The 19,449-nt window shown below is 43.1% G+C and overlaps 1 protein-coding gene across 2 annotated transcripts in view; it reads right to left on the minus strand.

Moving 5' to 3' along the window:
* Positions 1-19,449, minus strand: part of CDH7 (cadherin 7) — a 430,878-nt gene that overhangs the window by 367,243 nt on the left and 44,186 nt on the right. For both annotated transcript variants that reach the window (XM_073631278.1, XM_073631279.1), the window contains exon 2: positions 1,789-2,135. In XM_073631278.1, coding sequence (XP_073487379.1) covers positions 1,789-1,998 — 210 coding nt within the window. In that variant the 5' untranslated portion in view covers positions 1,999-2,135. The remainder of the gene's footprint in view (positions 1-1,788; positions 2,136-19,449) is intronic.

Below are 19,449 nucleotides of genomic sequence, written 5' to 3' on the forward strand. Positions count from 1 at the left end.
AACTAGAACCTTCAGAGCCCTGAAGTAAGAAATCATGAAGGGCCCCCCTGACCCCCAGCCAGGACCCTTCCCTCCGAGCCCGGTAGCGGAATGCCATGGCCTGGTCACAAGTGCGACCTTTGTTACCTTGGTAGTTCCTTCATTGGTTATTATTTATTTATTATTATTATTTAAAAAAAAAAATATTAGGAGCCCTGTTGGGGGGCTTTGGTGAAATATCAGGGGTCTAAACAGACCACTGATGTTCCACATTTGAGACAGAGAAAGGAGACTGAGGGCACAGCCCTCAATCTCCTTCTCTGCAGCCTCAACTGCACAGAATGAAAGGACAGGAATAGCTTGGTACAAATTCATGGTACATTCATTCATTCACAAACTAAAGCATAGTACTATGTTTAGTCTGTTTCAGTTATGAATGCATAGAGTCAGTGATCATTACAAATTACTTGCTCTATTCATTCAGACAAGGAAGTGGCCAGTAAATGACACATTTACTGGCCCCTTACCCACACTCCATCCTGACAGTTTTCCCGGTGCAGCTGACAGCAAAGGGGAGGGGGAAATCCAGCACAGCTGCAGGAGATATGGGGGGTGTCCAGGAGAGAGTATAGGGGAGCTGAAGAGCACAGGGGGCTGGATAGGAGGAGCAGCACAGGCGATTTTCCTCAATTTTCCCCCTGCAGCCGATGAGTGCTGGCAGGAGGGAGAGAAGGAAAAGCAGACATCCAGTGGAAGAAGAAAATAGAGAGATCATTCTTCTACTGTATATGCAGCTGTCCACAGTCTCCCTTCAGCATGGTCCCAATTGCAATCCCCGCTACCCCTGTAGATACGCCCTTGTATACATGCTATAGTATTAGTGGTAGAGTTTGGCTTGCTAAGTTCCAAAAGGAAGAGTTCCTTTCACATCCCATCTTAAAAACACAACAAGAAGTTAAAGTGAATCTGTCCAAAATGAGGGGATTTCCCTCTTAGACAAAAACACAAAGAAAACTTTTAACTAGAGATACACATTTAAATGTACAGCTTTCATCTAAAAAGTCAGTGGTTTGTAAATTCTGATAAAAAAGTAAACATTTTCAATTATAATAGCAAGCACTTTAAAGCTAAAGTTTAGTGTGTATCTATATCCCCCCAACCTCCTAAAAACCCAGAAACAAAAAATAATTGTCCTTTGGCATATAGGGCCATATGTTCCCCTACCTTCCCTCAATGCATTATTTGGTGTCTGAGAGTAATATGTAGGCTGCCACTGCTGATGTATATTTTAGAGAATATTAGGTTTCTAATTGCCATGCAAATCTAATACCTTTAATACTTAGTAACTGACTCAAAGAGGCCGATCAGAAGGTCTGACTTCTTTCTGACTTTACTTGCTACATGCTTGTTCTGGTTCAGTAACTAAGAACATGTTGAATTCACTAATAATTTCACTGACACATATTGTCAGATCCCATATTTTTGCATGCTTTCATGCAGAAAAACACAAATCAAATTTGACCTTTTATTGTAATAACATTTGTATCCACAGAGCCTACAGGAGAAAAATGAATAGGAAGGGTTATTATTATTAATGACATAACATAAGCTATGACTTAAACTGTTGTTTATCATGTTTATTGAAGCTGATATGACAAACAGTGACAAGTCTGAGTTTTAGATATATATGAACCATCTGCTGTTGTTGTCCTGCAGTTACTGCTCACTGCTTTAATTCCTATAACACTACTGCAAATATGCATAACAACAGGTTATATAAATGAGTATACATGTAATTACTGTACTTACTTTACCGACATACAGAGGATCTGAGCCTGTATATTCCTCCAGCACAAAGAACTGGTTCCAAACCCAGCTCCGCTTAGTTCTTGATCTCCCAGACTGAATGTAAGGCTTCGATGTAGACATTGAAAGCTCAGCTTGGCTTATTCCAGAAAGACAAAAGAAAAGAGCTATAAGCTGAAGATAGTGGCACATTTCTTGTCTGCCCATCTTCATTTTTCTCTCTTTAACAACTTGTGAACTGATCAGCTCCCAAATACTGTCTTAGAAAATCCAGTATTATTCCACACAGGATTTTTGTTGTTGTTGGAGGATTACTCAAAATAAATATCCAGGGACCCAGCCTTTAATACCTAGGAGACAAGAAAGATATACTTGATGATTAGAATTAAACTCTGCAAATAACTTCTGTATTTTATAAAGAAAAAGAAAAGAAATATAATATGTATAAATGTAATATTGAAAATATAAGTGTTTCACCAAACCTGCAGAAACACCGCTCAGCGCCAGGTGACCACACAGACCCAAAGTGCAGACGTATAAAGCAATTGGAATATTTAAAATGCTAGTAAACATTCAAAAAATGCATAAACGTAAATAGACATCAATATGCAACTAAAAATTATTAATCATAAACAAAATGATATTCCACTCCACTTTGTCTGTTTAAGCAGAGAGAAAATATAATAAAAGCAGCTGTCTCAAACCAACTATACCATTGTTAAACCTGTGTTATAAAGTGATCCTCAATAGGACTAAATTATCACACTAGACAGCGCTAATGTTGAGCAATTGAAACATGTGGCCAACGACACATAAAAAGGAAACTCATATAACACAAAAGTCCCTTAGAAAGAGTCCCTTATATAGGGTAGTGATGTAAAGTTCAGGGTGTAGTTTAGATAATTGACAAGTGATCATGAAAACAGTCCTCCACATGCACCTTCCACCGATCACTGCGAAATCCACCCGGTGACAAAAACACTCTCCCCCTAGGGGGTTAAACTCACCAGAAATGGGGAGCAATAAAGCATTCAGAGTCAGCACTCTTTAACAGCAATTTGTTGTCAACATCACTATATGCAGGGTCACAGATTTTCAGGGCTCATAATGAATCAAAGAAAACAGAGAAAAAGTGCACATAGCGTAATCCTGTTTATTGACTCAAAATCCCTTCCACAAAGACAGACAGAAAACCCCCCTTCAATAATATACGTACATCAAATAAAATCCAAAGTAAGCAATCAATCGAACAGGCAGAAATTGTAAGTGTGTCAACTTCACCCAAGGATGTCAGCGCCGCTACACAGGAGGAGATGAATACTTCCTGGTTGTGCGGATGTCTCAGGTGGAGCGCACACGTCACTTCCTACGTCGCGTTAGCCACGCCCTTATAAATGTAATATTGTCTATTTTTTCTGTGTTTGATCTACAGTAAATTTTGTAATTTATTATATTGCTGTTGCAGATATGTAGGGTGTTTGGTAGGATTTCCAATCCTCTGATTAATCAAAGATAATATTATGAAAAACATCAACAAATAAAATGTAATATCTACATGGTGAAAAAAAAAAAATAATTGTACGATATCTGTTCATTAGGGATGAGCCAAACACCCCCCGGTTCGGTTCGCACCAGAACCTGCGAACGGACCGAAAGTTCGCACGAGCGTTAGAACCCCATTGACGTCTATGGGACTCGAACGTTCGAAATCAAAAGTGCTCATTTTAAAAACTAATTTGCATGGTATTGTCCTAAAAAGGGTTTGGGGACCCGGGTCCTACCCCAGGGGACATGTATCAATGCAAAAAAAACTTTTAAAAACGGCCGTTTTTTCGGGAGCAGTGATTTTAATGATGCTTAAAGTAAAAAAAAAAAAGTGAAATATTCCTTTAAATATCGTACCTGAGGGGTGTCTATAGTATGCCTGTAAAGTGACGCGTGTTTCCCGTGTTTAGAACAGTCCCTGCACCAAATGTCATTTTTAAAGGAAAAAATCTAATTTAACCTCCCTGGCGGTATGATTATTTCGGATTTTAGGTGCTGAAAGCGGTACCATTATTTTGCATGGAAATTTGGCGTTTTATATTGTAGGTCTGTAAACCTTAACAATAACACACTTAAATCTGTCCAAACCAGAGTCTAGTAGATATACCGGATATGATAAAGTTTGAAACACAAAAACATAAATTATAATATAATAAATAAAAATAAATAATTAAAAAAAATTTAAAAAAATAGTAATAAAATAAATTTCCCCACAATTCACTATCGCTCAATTCTGCAAGTGTTCTAATTTACTATCGCTGTTTTCTAGCTGGTCTAAAGCCACTTTTGACGTAAAGGGACACTTTTTGGTTGCTATGGACAATCTCCAGTTTCCAGGCAGAAAGAACAGTGTATATCATGTAAAACTGCATGCAGGGCATGGGCCAGAGCACCGGGGACAAAAGGGATGTGAAATCATTTCATACAGTACTGTAATCTGTAAGATTACAGTACTGTATGTGTTATGATTTTGACAGTTTTTTGAATTTGCCGCCAGGCTCCGCCCCCGTGCGTCGCGCCGCTCGCAGGGAACGGAGCCTGGCACGGAGAGGCTTCGGAGGAGGACGGAGCCCTCGGACACTGCGGGGGACATCGCAGGATCCCGGGGACAAGGTAAGTAACGCCGCCCCAGGATCCTGCAATGCGATCCCGAGTGTGGCTCGGGGTTACCGCTAATGGTACTGAATTTTAACCCCGAGCCACACTCGGGAAAACCGCCAGGGAGGTTAAAACTGCTTGCGGGTTTAATGTAATGTCGGGTCCTGGCAATATGGATGAAAATCAGTGAGACAAACGGCATGGGTACCCCCCAGTCCATTACCAGGCCCTTTGGGTCTTGTATGGATATTAAGGGGAACCCCACACCCAAATTAAAATAAGGAAAGGTGTGGGGCCACCAGGCCCTATATACTCTGAACAGCAGTATACAGGCGGTGCAAACAAGACAGGGACTGTAGGTTTGTTGTTAAGTAGAATCTCTTTGTAATTTTGAACGGGTACATTTTTAACGTGTTTAGCTCCAGCCAAAAAATCTTTTTTAACCTTTTTGGAAAACATAGGGAAGGGTTATCACCCCTGTGACATTTGTTTTGCTGTCTTTCCTCCTCTTCAGAAGATTTCACCTCACTTTTTGTCCCAATGGATTGGAAAGCATCAGTGAAAAGGAGAAATGTTTTTCCCATATTAACTCTTACAGGAGAGAATTTCCCTTCCTAGGGGTAGATTTCATCTCACTTCCTGTTGTCTCCTTCCGTTTGCAAGTAGGAGTCGTTTGTAAGTTAGTTGTTTGAAAGTAGGGTCCTGCCCTATATACTCAGCAGAAATTTGGGCCTTAGGTGTTGCTGTGGCCACAACACTGTAAGCCCTCACAGGGCCCTGCTGTGAAATATTAGATCAAGAATTGTAATTACATGCACCTGTTGAACAGGAGCTGAAAAATTAGGCCTTAGGCACTGGTGCTGGTGCCACAACACTGCAACCCCTCACAGACACTCTAGTTGGAACGCAGGAACGAGCCCTGCTGCAAAGTATTGCATCAAAAATTGTAATTACACGCCCCTGTTAAACAAGGGCTGAAAAATTGGGCCTTAGGCACTGGTGCTGGTGCCACAACACTGCAACCCCTCACAGACACTCTAGTTGGAACGCAGGAACGAGCCCTGCTGCAAAGTATTGCATTAAAAATTGTAATTACACGCAGGGGCAGAAAAAATGGGCCTTAGGCACTGGTGCTGGTGCCACAACACTGCAACCCCTCACAGACACTCTAGCTGGAATGCAGGAACGAGCCCTGCTGCAAAGTATTACATCAAAAATTGTAATTACACGCCCCTGTTAAACAGGGGCTGAAAAATTGTGCCTTAGGCACTGGTGGTGGCGCCCAGAACCAAAAATGTTCTTACAAGCTATCAGCGTGATGATTGAGGAGGAAGAGGATAATTACTCAGGGATAGTCACTCAGCATCAGCATAGGCAGTCTTTGAAGGGATCTGAGATTTAAAAAAAAATTATTCGGTTACATCAGCATCAGGTGCTTGGTAGCTGGTGGTGATCCAAGACTGATTCATTTTTATGAAGGTCAGTCGATCGACCGAGTCAGTGGACAGACGCACCCTGTGATCGGTTACCACGCCTCCAGCAGCACTGAATGTGCGTTCCGAAAGAACGCTGGATGCAGGACAGGCCAGTAGCTCAATTGCATACTGTGCAAGCTCTGGCCAGTGATCCATCCTCAAGACCCAGTAACCCAGAGGATTTTCGGTGGGAAAGGTGTCCAAGTCTGATCTTGCCCCTAGGTATTCCTGCACCATGTAAAACAGACGCTGGCGATGGTTGCTGGAACCGATCATACCTTGGGGCTGCGGACCAAAAAATTGTCTGAACGCATCGGTCAGACGGCCACCTTCTCCACTGCTCCTTCTTTGACTGACCGAAGCCTCAGCAACACGTTGTCCAGAAACAGGAGTTTGTAACCTCCCAGTCTCTGGGAACGCGTTGCACAGACCTTTCTGCAAGGCCTCCCGAAGATGTTTCATCCTCTGCTCCCTCTGCGATGGCAAGATAAGGTCCGCAACCTTACCCTTGTAACGTGGATCAAGGAGGGTTGCCAGCCAGTATTGGTCCTTCTCCTTGATACCACGAATACGAGGATCCTTATGCAGGCTTTGCAGGATCAGGGAGGCCATGCAGCGTAGGTTTGCTGAGGCATTCGGTCCGGAGTCCTCTGGGTCACTAAGGACGACATGGTCCGCAGCCACCTCCTCCCAGCCACGTACAAGTCCATGTGTTTCTTGGGACTGATCCCTTAACCTCCCTGGCGGTATGATTATTTCGGATTTTAGGTGCTGAAAGCTGTACAATTATTTTGCATGGAAATTTGGCGTTTTATATTGTAGGTCTGTAAATCTTAACAATAACACACTTAAATCTGTCCAAACCAGAGTCTAGTAGATATCCCGGGTATGATAAAGTTTGAAACACAAAAACATAAATTATAATATAATAAATAAAAATAAATAATTTAAAAAAAAAAAAAAAAAATAGTAATAAAATAAATTTCCCCACAATTCACTATCGCTCAATTCTGCAAGTGTTCTAATTTACTATCGCTGTTTTCTAGCTGGTCTAAAGCCACTTTTGACATAAAGGGACACTTTTTGGTTGCTATGGACAATCTCCAGTTTCCAGGCAGAAAGAACAGTATATATCATATAAAACTGCATGCAGGGCATGGGCCAAAGCACTGGGGACAAAAGGGATGTGAAAGCATTTCATACAGTACTGTAATCTGTAAGATTACAGTACTGTATGTGTTATGATTTTTACTATTTTTTGAATTTGCCGCCAGGCTCCGCCCCCGTGCGTCGCGCCGCTCGCAGGGAACGGAGCCTGGCACGGAGAGGCTTCGGAGGAGGACGGAGCCCTCGGACACTGCGGGTGACATCGCAGGATCCCGGGGACAAGGTAAGTAACGCCGCCCCAGGATCCTGCAATGCGATCCCGAGTGTGGCTCGGGGTTACCGCTAATGGTACTGAATTTTAACCCCGAGTCACACTCGGGAATACCGCCAGGGAGGCTACAGACTGCTGCTGATGCTGAGTGCCAGGCTCCACCTCCATACTGACACAATCTTCCTCCTCCTCCTCCTCCTGTGTGATCGACGGGCACGCAGGAACACTGTCTGGATAAAGGGGGCCTTGAGAGCTAAGGAAGTCCTCCTCTTCCTGCCTCTGTTCTGCCTCAAGTGCCCTGTCCATTATTCCACACAGCGTGTGCTCCAACAGGTGGACAAGGGGGACAGTGTCACTGATGCATGCACTGTCACTGCTCACCATCCTCGTGGCCTCCTCAAATGGTGACAGGACAGTGCATGCATCCCTGATCATGGCCCACTGGCGTGGGGAAAAAAAACCAAGCTCCCCTGACCCTGTCCTGGTGCCATAGTCGCACAGGTACTCATTGATGGCCCTCTGCTGCGTGTGCAGCCGCTGCAGCATGGCCAACGTTGAGTTCCACCTGGTGGGCATGTCACAGATTAGGCGGTTCTTGGGCAGGTTAAACTCCTTTTGGAGGTCATAGAAAATTACGGAATGAGAGGAAAATTCAGAAGCACCACATCCCAAATAATTACTTTAAATATTAGAGAAGGGCATTGAGGCCATTATGTAGGCCTCAGGGACTTTTAACGGTGCTTAAATCAATAATATACCGGACGTATCATAAAATCATATTTTATTAGACACTCTCATTAAAAGAAAACAGACATTAAAAAAGGACAATATACAAAACAGAAAAAAGGGGAAGATGACCCTTTGATACAGAAGTTAATACCACTTTCTCAACATGTTTCGCTTGCATAAGCTTCTTCAGGAGATATATTTGTGATATTAGAGTCAACTATGAAAGAATAAAGAAAATATATCTGTAAACGATACATATACATGTCTGCTTATATCTCATACAATCATGATATTTAAATATGAACAATGTACAAGAAAAGAAAAATAATAAATATATATAATAGATAAAGCTATATATGTGTAAGCATCATATATTAAAGCATCAAAAAAAAAAAAAAGAAGGTCCGTCAGCCGAGCACTGGCATTATATGACCGGCGGAAATGCACACAGACTTTCCTGGCCTGCCTCAGGACATCCTGTAAGCCCGGGTACCTGCCCAAGAACCGCTGCACCACCAAGTTAAGGATGTGAGCCAAACAGGGCACATGGGTCATTTGTCCCTGTCGGAGGGCAGAGAGGAGGTTGGTGCCATTGTCGCAAACCACCATTCCTGCCTTAAGTTGGCGTGGCGTCAACCACCTCTGAACCTGCCCCTGCAGAGCTGACAGAACCTCTGCCCCAGTCCCCCAAGCACACCAGCTCAAGCACCGCATGGCATCTTTTGGCCTGCGTACTTGCGTAGCCCCTTGAACGACTACGGAGCACCGCTGGTTCCGAGGAAGAGGCCATGGAGGAAGAAGAAGAGGAGGGGGTGGAGGAGAGAGGTGTGTCACAATCATTAGCATTTTGGAGGCGTGGTGGCGGAACAAACTCCAACACTACTGCACCTTGTCCTGCATCCTTCCCAGCTGCCAGCAGAGTCACCCAATGCGCTGTGAAACTTAGGTAACGTCCCAGTCCATGCCTGCTGGACCATGAGTCAGCGGTAATATGAACCTTACCGCTGACCGCCCTGTCCAGCGAGGCATGGATATTGCCTTCCACATGCTGGTAGAGAGCCGGAATCGCCTTCCGTGAGAAAAAGTGGCGTTTGGGTACCTGCCACTGAGGAACCGCACATTCCACAAACTCACGGAAGGGGGCAGAGTCTACCAACTGAAAAGGCAGCAGTTGAAGTGCTAGCAATTTTGCCAAGCTAGCATTCAACCGCTGGGCATGTGGATGGCTGGGAGCAAACTTCTTTCGGCGGTGCAGCAGCTGGGGCAGGGAAATTTGCCTGGTACAATCTGACGTCGGTGTACCAAAATCAGATTGCCCACAAGTACTTGGCTGTGACACACCTAATTCTACACCTTCATTCCTCTCAGTGCAGGTCTCAGAGAGGACTGAAGGTCTAGTGGGGTTGGAAATCTCAGCTGATGAGGAGCAAGGAGAGGTCCTCTTTGTTCTTTGGTGTGGGTCTTTTAGATACGCTTGCCAACGAACTGCATGGCAGGTCAACATATGTCTGGTCAAGCATGTGGTACCCAAGTGGGAGATGTTTTGGCCACGCGAGATACGCTTGAGACATATGTTGCAAATAGCAGCGGTGCGATCTGATGCACTCGTCTCAAAAAAGGCCCACACCAAAGAACTTTTTGAATAACGCGCAGAGACTGCAGCGCCCTGCACATGTGGAGCTTTGGGGTGTGATGCAGTCAATGTGCTGCCCTTAGGCTGGCCCCTGGAGGGCATCCTGAGGGGGTGAATGGGATAAACTGATTTCACAAAAAGAATCACTCTGGATAGAACGCCTAAATGCTATCAAAGCGCCTGGCTTGAATGAATCTCTCTCATATAAACCGTTTTTGTAAAACTAGTCAAGGCCTCCTTCCCAATAGACCCCGCTCCACATCCTCCCCGTCTTCCCCTCTCCTCCCCCTCCCCTCCTCCCCTTTCCCCTTGCCCCTTCCGTCTTTGCAAGACAAGACTCAAATATTCAGACATCAAAGAAGGTGCTTATAAATATGCATACAAACTAATTATTTTACCCATTACTATGTATTCGAGATCAATGTGTTTATAACTTAAAATGCCCCCCTGTTCCTTCCCCGTTCCCCCCTTTTTGTACTGATAACAGCTTGGCAGTTTGTCTGTCTGCCACATAATTCTTTATTGCCATGTTTAAATTATTGTGTGTACAACCCTGTAATACCTGACCATTATATTTTATTATTATCACTTTTTGATTATGTCTCCCCCCTGTGGTTATGCATGGTACAACGCCCTTGGTTCTTTTGGTCTCAACTGGGGTCAATTTGGCCAGCATTGTCAGCGGTATCCATCGTACAGCGCCACACGTCCGGTCCGACCCTCTGACCGGATGTGCGGCGTATGACGGGGTTCTGGGGGACCTGTTGTGTTTCCCTGTTTCCCCGCCTCTACAGTCGGCGCATCGCTTGGGCCCCGTCTCTCCGTTCCTGTACCCGACGCACGCGCGCAATGAGTCTCTTCGCGCGTGCGCCGTTGGTCCGACCTGTGGCGTCGCTCGGCGCATGCGCGGCTGTCTGTTATTGGGCCGGAAGACGCCATGTTTATTAGAACGGCTGCTTCCGCCCTGGACTTCCCATATATGGGGCTGCCTTACTGCTCACAAGTGAGACATACAACAGGCAGCAACTCAGCAGGACGGTGCGCTCCCGGAGTCTCTTCATTGTCTTTACTGTGGGGTAAGCCATTATTAGTTGCTTTTTCAAGGCAGAGCACTTTAATACACATATCAGGAGTGATTTGAGTATCCATAAGTGTAACTGATCCTCACCCTTGTTTATGTTTGTGCCCCAGGACTGCAGCATATACAAGCTCCCCTTATCTACAATTACCCATTGTGACTTAGCTGGGAGACCCTGATGTCCATTGGCTGCTTGCCTGACCCCTATCAAAATATTTCTATTTTGATCGCTGTCTGCGACCCTCTGACCACATTTATTTATTTGAATACAACTCTTTTTTTTTTTTGACATATTTACCTGGTAAGCAATATCTTGATGTACATACTCTGTCAACTCAGCCCACTCCCCCCCCCCCCCTTCCCCCCCCCCTTCTTCTCCTCCCTCCTTTTCCTTCCCTCCCCCCCCCCTTTCTTTCCCATTTCCCCCCTCCCTCCCCTCCTTCCCCCCCCTTTTTACCCTCCCCCCCCCCTCCCCTTCCCTTTCCTAGTTGGGCTCTGAGTGAGATGATCCTTATATTCTGTACTGCTATTATCTATATTCTATCTTTCCTTGTCTCTCAGTGGGTTGCGGGTGTCCCACTTTGTGGTTTGTCCTAGACCGCTGCCTCCGGCTGTCCTGCCACTTGAGACCTCTATCCTGTATAGGGCCTCTGCCATGCCTGACCACTGGAGGGCGCCTCCTTCTTGTACCAAAAAAAAAAAAAAAAAAATTTTCTTTACTTCTTTATGCATTATTTTGTTTCTATAATATATTCACTGAGAATAGTCTTTTAGAATATTGTAATTTTGACACATGTTTTCCTTTCTCTGTATATAATTTTAATAGAATCTCTAGCTCCTGAAGAAGCGTTCCTTGTCAACGTGAAACATGTAGAGCAATGAGCAATTGGAGAATACACCATTCTGGAAACACCAGACCTGCAGTACTCCCCTTCCTTCAACTATTTTAGGGGAAGTTTACCCTTTTTTTTTCCTTCATTTGGATCACCAATGTTATACAAATTCTCAGGGATATATTTCCAACTGCAGAATAGGATCCTCAATGGTGTTAGAACATGTTATGTATGTCTAGACCTGTCGTGTTTTTAATGATGTTTTGTCTATTCTCTCTATGTCTTTTTGTAGATTATAAATAAAATTTAAACCTTTCTTTTATATATATACGTTGTGTAGCTCATACTTGTGCCTTCAAAGTCCCAAATTTTCTAGTCTTTTGATATTTCCAACTTATTGTCAGGGACGTTGGCACAATCAATTTTTAAAGTACCTACAGAGTCACCCTGTATATTAGGTACTTCAATACTAGGATCCTCTCTTTTGATGGGCATCCTGCCTCGTTGGTGATGTGCCGCCTCCTCCTCCTCCTCCTCCTCTTCTCTCCTATCAGGCACCCAGGTTGAGTCAGTGACCTCATCATCCCCTCCCTCCTCATCACTGGAGCAAACCTGGCAGTATGCTGCAGCAGGGGGAGCATGACTGCCAGATTGCTGTCCTTCTCGGGCACCCCCTCTGTCCGTGCTCATGTTACTGCCTTCATCGAGCTCAGTATCATCATCAGAGCCTTCCAAACGCTGGGCATCCTCCTGGAGCATGTACCCAACACTGTGGTCAAACAGTTCGAGGGACTCCTCAGGAGGACATGGTGGGGCTAGGGAAGGAGTCACTGATGACATTGAGCCGAGGGAAGAGGCCGCTGCTTTGCCAGACAAAGTACCCTGGGCATGGGTGAGAGAGGATGAGGAGGATGAGGACGGCTTGGTCATCCACTCGACCAAGTCTTCCGCATGTTGCGGCTCAACATGGCCAGCTGCCGAAAAAAAGGCCAAGCGTGTCCCATGGCCACGTGCTGATGAGGATGCACCGTCTCCACGACCAGCACTAGACACAGAGCCTGCTTGCCCTCTCTTATTGGCTTGTGACTGTCTGCCTCTCCTTCTTGGCCTTCCAGACATACTAATGGCCTGTAGCTGCACTAAGCTGGGATATATATATATATATATATATATATATATATATATATATATATGTACTGATACTGCAGCTAGCAAAATCAACTGCCTGCCTGTAGTATGAGAACACCACCAACCTTCTACAGGTAGCTTTAGCTGAACACTGTGAGGTGGACGCACCCCACTAACTTGTAGGTTTAGCTGAACACTGTGAGCAGGACGCACTGCACTAACTGTAAATAGTCTAGCTGCCTGACTGTGGTACTAATAGGATCAAAAGAACACCAGCAATTTTCTTCAGGTAGCTGTATTTACTGTAACAAGACAAGCCTGCCTGTCAGTAAGAAGATAACAGAAACGGATCTAGCTGAACACTGTGAGCAGGACGCACCCCACTAGCTTGTAGGTTTAGCTGAACACTGTGAGGTGGACGCACCCCACTAACTTGTAGGTTTAGCTGAACACTGTGAGCAGGACGCACTGCACTAACTGTAAATAGTCTAGCTGCCTGACTGTGGTACTAATAGGATCAAAAGAACACCAGCAATTTTCTTCAGGTAGCTGTATTTACTGTAACAAGACAAGCCTGCCTGTCAGTAAGAAGATAACAGAAACGGATCTAGCTGAACACTGTGAGCAGGACGCACCCCACTAGCTTGTAGGTTTAGCTGAACACTGTGAGGTGGACACACCCCACTAACTTGTAGGTTTAGCTGAACACTGTGAGCAGGACGCACCCCACTAACTTGTAGGTTTAGCAGAACACTGTGAGCAGGACGCACTGCACTAACTGTAAATAGTCTAGCTGCCTGACTGTGGTACTAATAGGATCAAAAGAACACCAGCAATTTTCTTCAGGTAGCTGTATTTACTGTAACAAGACAAGCCTGCCTGTCAGTAAGAAGATAACAGAAACGGATCTAGCTGAACACTGTGAGCAGGACGCACCCCACTAGCTTGTAGGTTTAGCTGAACACTGTGAGGTGGACGCACCCCACTAACTTGTAGGTTTAGCTGAACACTGTGAGCAGGACGCACCCCACTAACTTGTAGGTTTAGCTGAACACTGTGAGCAGGACGCACTGCACTAACTGTAAATAGTCTAGCTGCCTGACTGTGGTACTAATAGGATCAAAAGAACACCAGCAATTTTCTTCAGGTAGCTGTATTTACTGTAACAAGACAAGCCTGCCTGTCAGTAAGAAGATAACAGAAACAGATCTAGCTGAACACTGTGAGCAGGACGCACCCCACTAGCTTGTAGGTTTAGCTGAACACTGTGAGGTGGACGCACCCCACTAACTTGTAGGTTTAGCTGAACACTGTGAGCAGGACGCACTGCACTAACTGTAAATAGTCTAGCTGCCTGACTGTGGTACTAATAGGATCAAAAGAACACCAGCAATTTTCTTCAGGTAGCTGTATTTACTGTAACAAGACAAGCCTGCCTGTCAGTAAGAAGATAACAGAAACGGATCTAGCTGAACACTGTGAGCAGGACGCACCCCACTAGCTTGTAGGTTTAGCTGAACACTGTGAGGTGGACGCACCCCACTAACTTGTAGGTTTAGCTGAACACTGTGAGCAGGACGCACCCCACTAACTGTAAATAGTCTAGCTGCCTGACTGTGGTACTAATAGGATCAAAAGAACACCAGTAATTTTCTTCAAAATACTGTAACAAGACAAGCCTGCCTGTCAGTAAGAAGATAACAGGAACGGATCTAGCTGAACACTGTGAGCAGGATGCACTGCACTAAATGTAAATAGTCTAGCTGCCTGACTGTGGTACTAATAGGATCAAAAGAACACCAGTAATTTTCTTCAAAATACTGTAACAAGACAAGCCTGCCTGTCAGTAAGAAGATAACAGGAACGGATCTAGCTGAACACTGTGAGCAGGACGCACTGCACTAAATGTAAATAGTCTAGAAGATAACAGGAACGGATCTAGCTAAACTGAATACAGTGTATATATATATATATATATGCAACACCTGGGATGCATATATATAGACAATACACTTTAAGTGCAGCTAACTGACTGACTGTCCTGCCTAATCTAGCTAACTCAAATGAAATGACACTGTCTCTCTCTCTCTCTCTATTTCTCAGCACACCGGAACACACTGCACAGGGCCGCCGTGCAGGCGGCCTTATATAGTGTGGGGCGTGTACTAAATCCCCTGAGCCATAATTGGCCAAAGCCTCCTTGGCTTTGGCCAATTACGGCTCTCTGTTAAGGCGGCGCTGTGATTGGCCAAGCATGCGGGTCATAGTGCATGCTTGGCCAATCATCAGCAAGCAATGCACTGCGATGCCGCAGTGAATTATGGGCCGTGACGCGCCACACGAATTTGGCGCGAACGGCCCATATCGTTCGCAATTCGACGAACGATCGAACAGCCGATGTTCGAGTCGAACATGGGTTCGACTCGAACACGAAGCTCATCCCTACTGTTCATCCATTTAATAAAAATCTATATTTACTTGCATTTGCATCACATATATGTAAATAATATAATAAAAGGCAAAACGTCATTAGCTCACACACTGTTCCACTTTTTTGCTACGTTGAAAAAACTCACACTTCAGAAACACAGTAAAATAATTAGCACCACATAGCTGTGCAATTATTTGAGGCATGTTAAATTCATCATTCTTGGGTAGAAGGAGACATTTATAGCATGCAATAAACAAAGGGTAAAATAAAGAATATACTAATGATTAAATGCAATCTTTTCCTCTACTCAGTCCATTTTTCCTTAGCTACCAGAAGAGGATGTTTTAACTTGTAAGAAAATATTATTTTATATACAGTAGCTGGAAATTGAACTAAAATGTATATGTAATGTGAATATTTAAAAAATAATATTTTATTATTACAAATATATTTACTAAATAATAGTTTTTTAAAAGGGACAATGTTCCTTTTAAGTAGAGGCTCCATCACATTATAGATTGTTGAAGAAGTTCTGGCTTCAGTGATATTTTTCAGTAGCAGGAAGAACAGTATGAATAATGGTGAGAAGGATAGCCTAGTTATTATTTTCAGACTTTGCAGTAAGTCAGCTTTCATTTTTATGTTTTTTAAACTATAAAGGACCTTTGTCTGGAAAAGTTCTGCAGTTGCATCAAGGCTTGAAAAACAGAAACTTAAAAAAAAAAAAAAAAACTTCCATGGAGTGATGATGGAATTCTTTCTCTCTACATTTAAAGGATAAGTTCACATTTTGAACATATTACATGCTATACCTATATTTAGTAGCATGTAACATGCTTATCAGGCCCTCCTCACCCCCTTCCACTGTGACAGTATGTGGGGGATTCTCTTCCCCCATCCACTGTAATATTTTAAAAACAGCATGGCTGCCCACACAACCACATCATTCATGCATAGGAATACATGGATAACAAAAACTACAAGTACTGTCTTCACCACAGCAGACAGACTTGCAGTTTCAATGAATTGCAAGCGTGCTCATTTTGGTATGGACGTTATCTCAGGTCTAACACTGGCTGCTGGGACATTTCTCCAAAAGCCAGATGTTTAAGGTGTTTAGTGTGGATGAATGTGACAGCTTCAGGCTGTCAATAGTTGTTAAGGAAGCAGCAACTTTTGCATTCTTACCAACCACTGACTTCACCTGGCTCATTTACTTACATGGTCAGGAACCCCTGGTTATGTAGGCTAATAGAATAGGGTGGGTTACATTATTGGATAAATATGGTCACTATCCTGAATGTCAATGGTTATTAAGGAAGTAGCAGCATTTGCTTGCATGGCTGTGGAATGGAGCCTTATATCAGTGACTAAATATGGCCACATATATGATGTCACCACTATCCCTGCCATTTACTTTATATAGCTGATGACAACTCAAGAAACTATCATTTAGCTAGTGTTACCATAGGGGATCGGTCATGTGTGGCAAGTCACCAGGTTTTTTTTATGCATTTGTTTTTGCGGTGGTGGAGGTGGAAATTGTGATTGATGCTGAACTTTCAATGAGGGACTTTTTTGAGGATTTTTTTTTCTAAATAGGTGACATATTTTTGTTTGTGAATGAGTAGGGGTACTTATATTTATTCACATGGGGGCAGTATATGGGGGTTTTCTCATTGTTAAAGAGGGCACCCCCTTAAAGGATAAGTTCAGATTCAGGCACATGTTACATATTCTACCCGTTTTTAGGGTGAAACATATAACATGTTCCTGCAGCCACTCTCTAACCTCTATACTCCCTTTGACAGCAGGTCAGGGATCTTCTCCTCGTAGCTGCTGTTACTATTTGAAAAGAGCGCGGCTGTGCAGTGCTTCACCCACACGATTGCATCATTGATTCACAGATCCTTGTGAATCAATGAACTACAAGCACTGACTCCTTTGTGGCTGTCGGCTTGTAGTTCTCAATGAACTACCAAGGTGCTGTTGGGCGCTCAAATAGTTAATTGAATCTTTTTCTCTTTGTGAAACTGCCTGCCCGTATGATGTATGGGAAGACAGCTTACACTGACAGTCTGTAGGAGTCGTACATATCAGGATATTGCAGGTGCAATGTTTTCCAGGCTCCTACAAAAAAATATTAAATGTATATTTTTCACTTGAAAATAATGTGCGTTTCTTTTTTTTTTTTTTTAAGTGAACTTATCCTTTAAAATCCTTACCAGACTCAGTGGGGTTGATTTATTAAAACCGGCAAGTCCAAAATCAGTTTCAGCTGTGCATGGTAGCCATAGCCAATCAGCTTCTAACTTCAGCTTGTTCAATTAAGCTTTAAAAAAAAAACGTGGAAGCTGATTGGTTTCTATACAGAGCTGCACCAGATTTTGCACGCTTCAGTTTTAGTAAATCAACCCCAAAAAGTCCAGTATTCAATGTCTTAAAATAAAAGCACACAGACTCCTCCAAAATACACCCAGAAAACATAACAGACCCTTAGGGATCTGCTATGTAATTTTTTTCTTTTAAAAAAAGAAGCACGAGGGAGATGCCATTTGCCAGGCAATTTAAAACTTTTTTCCCTCAGTGTTTAATTAAGTTCCTTAGGGTAGTTGAAGTGTAGGAAACCCCCGCCGAACTGAACCCAGGGCTGTTCATCTCATTACTAGTCCTATATAATAATATTCTTATATAAATATCTGATAATATTCAGTTGCATTCAAAGTTACAAAATCCAGTTACATAACCCATTTTGTAAAGCATCTGCTGCTGACTGTATTGGCTCCACTTCCAAGTATTTATTTCTGGAAAGTCTTATTTAATATCCCTTAAATTCCTGTGACCATATTAATGCACCCAGGATGTCAACAATCATACAAGGCCAGGCAAACCCATCCTCAATCCAATGGATCAAGTTGACACCAATATCAGAGAGTCTCATAACAGCCAGCAGGTAAAGCAAGAATCATGCAATGAGACTGCAGGTCAAAGAAAGCTTTATGCCGCGTACACACGAGCGGACTTTACGGCAGACTTTGTCCTGCGGACTTTTCGACGGACTTTACAACAGACTTTCCAAATGAACGGGCTTGCCTACACATGATCAACCAAAGTCCAACGGATTTGTACGTGATGACGTACGACCGGACTAGAACAAGGAAGTTCATAGCCAGTAGCCAATAGCTGCCCTAGAGTCGGTTTTTGTCCGTCGGACTAGCATACAGACGAGCGGACTTTTCGACCGGACTCGAGTCCATCGGACAGATTTGAAACATGTTTCATTTCTAGGTCCGTCAAACTTTTGAGAAAAAAAATTCCGCTAGAGCCCACACACGATCGAATTGTCCGACGGACTCAGGTTCACCAGACCAAGTATGCCGTAAAGTCCGGTCGTGTGTACGCAGCATTAGACAAATCATTGATATTTGGAAAAAAAAATATGGAAAGTAGATTCTAATTATCTAATTTTTTTGTTTTCAGTCCTCTCATTGAGTTGCATTTGGATAAATTAGTAACACAAGTGGAATATTCAGAATGACAACCATTGACTGACACATCTGTTCTCTTGTGAAGACATCTGGAAAACATGCACTGCTGGACATTTTTTTCATCACTAAGTTTAGATTAATATCACAGCATCCAACATAACTGTGTAGGCATTTTAGTAATTTAGCAACTGAAGCATTAGAACATATTCCAGAGGGAACTTTCACTGCATGAGACAAACAAAGTTTATGATGTAAATACCTGTAATATGCTTTTTCAAAGTGCACTGCTTGCTAGAACTTTTTTGCTTTCAGCATAATCCTTTCCAAATTGAACTTCTCTCAATGTACTTTCAGATAACCATAGCCCAGACCAGAATAATGATATTCAATGTTGTGTATTAAGCATTTCCTTTAATTTAGTCAATATTAATTAACTTAAAGTGTTACACATATTAACTTTTTGGAGATTCCCTCTAATTGACTCTCAGTATGTGCATCTAATTGAGCTTAGAACACAGACATTTTTAGTTTTTGTTTTGTTTTTGTATAGCCAACAGCTATAAGAATTAGAGAAAAGGCACTGTGTGCAAATTGTGATGCTTTTATATACAAGACCTTTTATGTATTAGCTAATGAGAGTAATTGTGAATCTTTAGGGGTTTATGTGAGCTTTGCACAAGGTTTTGAATTTTTTTTTCTTTTTCTTTTGTTGTATTTTTTTTTTCTTTTACAGATTTGCAAAATGTGCACAGCGGATAATTAAAATGAATATAGAGACCTTTTATTCACAAAGAATTCTAAGGGACTTCTGACTGGCGATATTATTGAAGTGGGTACCACCTATGGGT

The sequence above is a fragment of the Aquarana catesbeiana genome, linkage group LG05, assembly GCF_042186555.1.
Source record: "Aquarana catesbeiana isolate 2022-GZ linkage group LG05, ASM4218655v1, whole genome shotgun sequence".
NCBI lineage: Eukaryota > Metazoa > Chordata > Amphibia > Anura > Ranidae > Aquarana > Aquarana catesbeiana.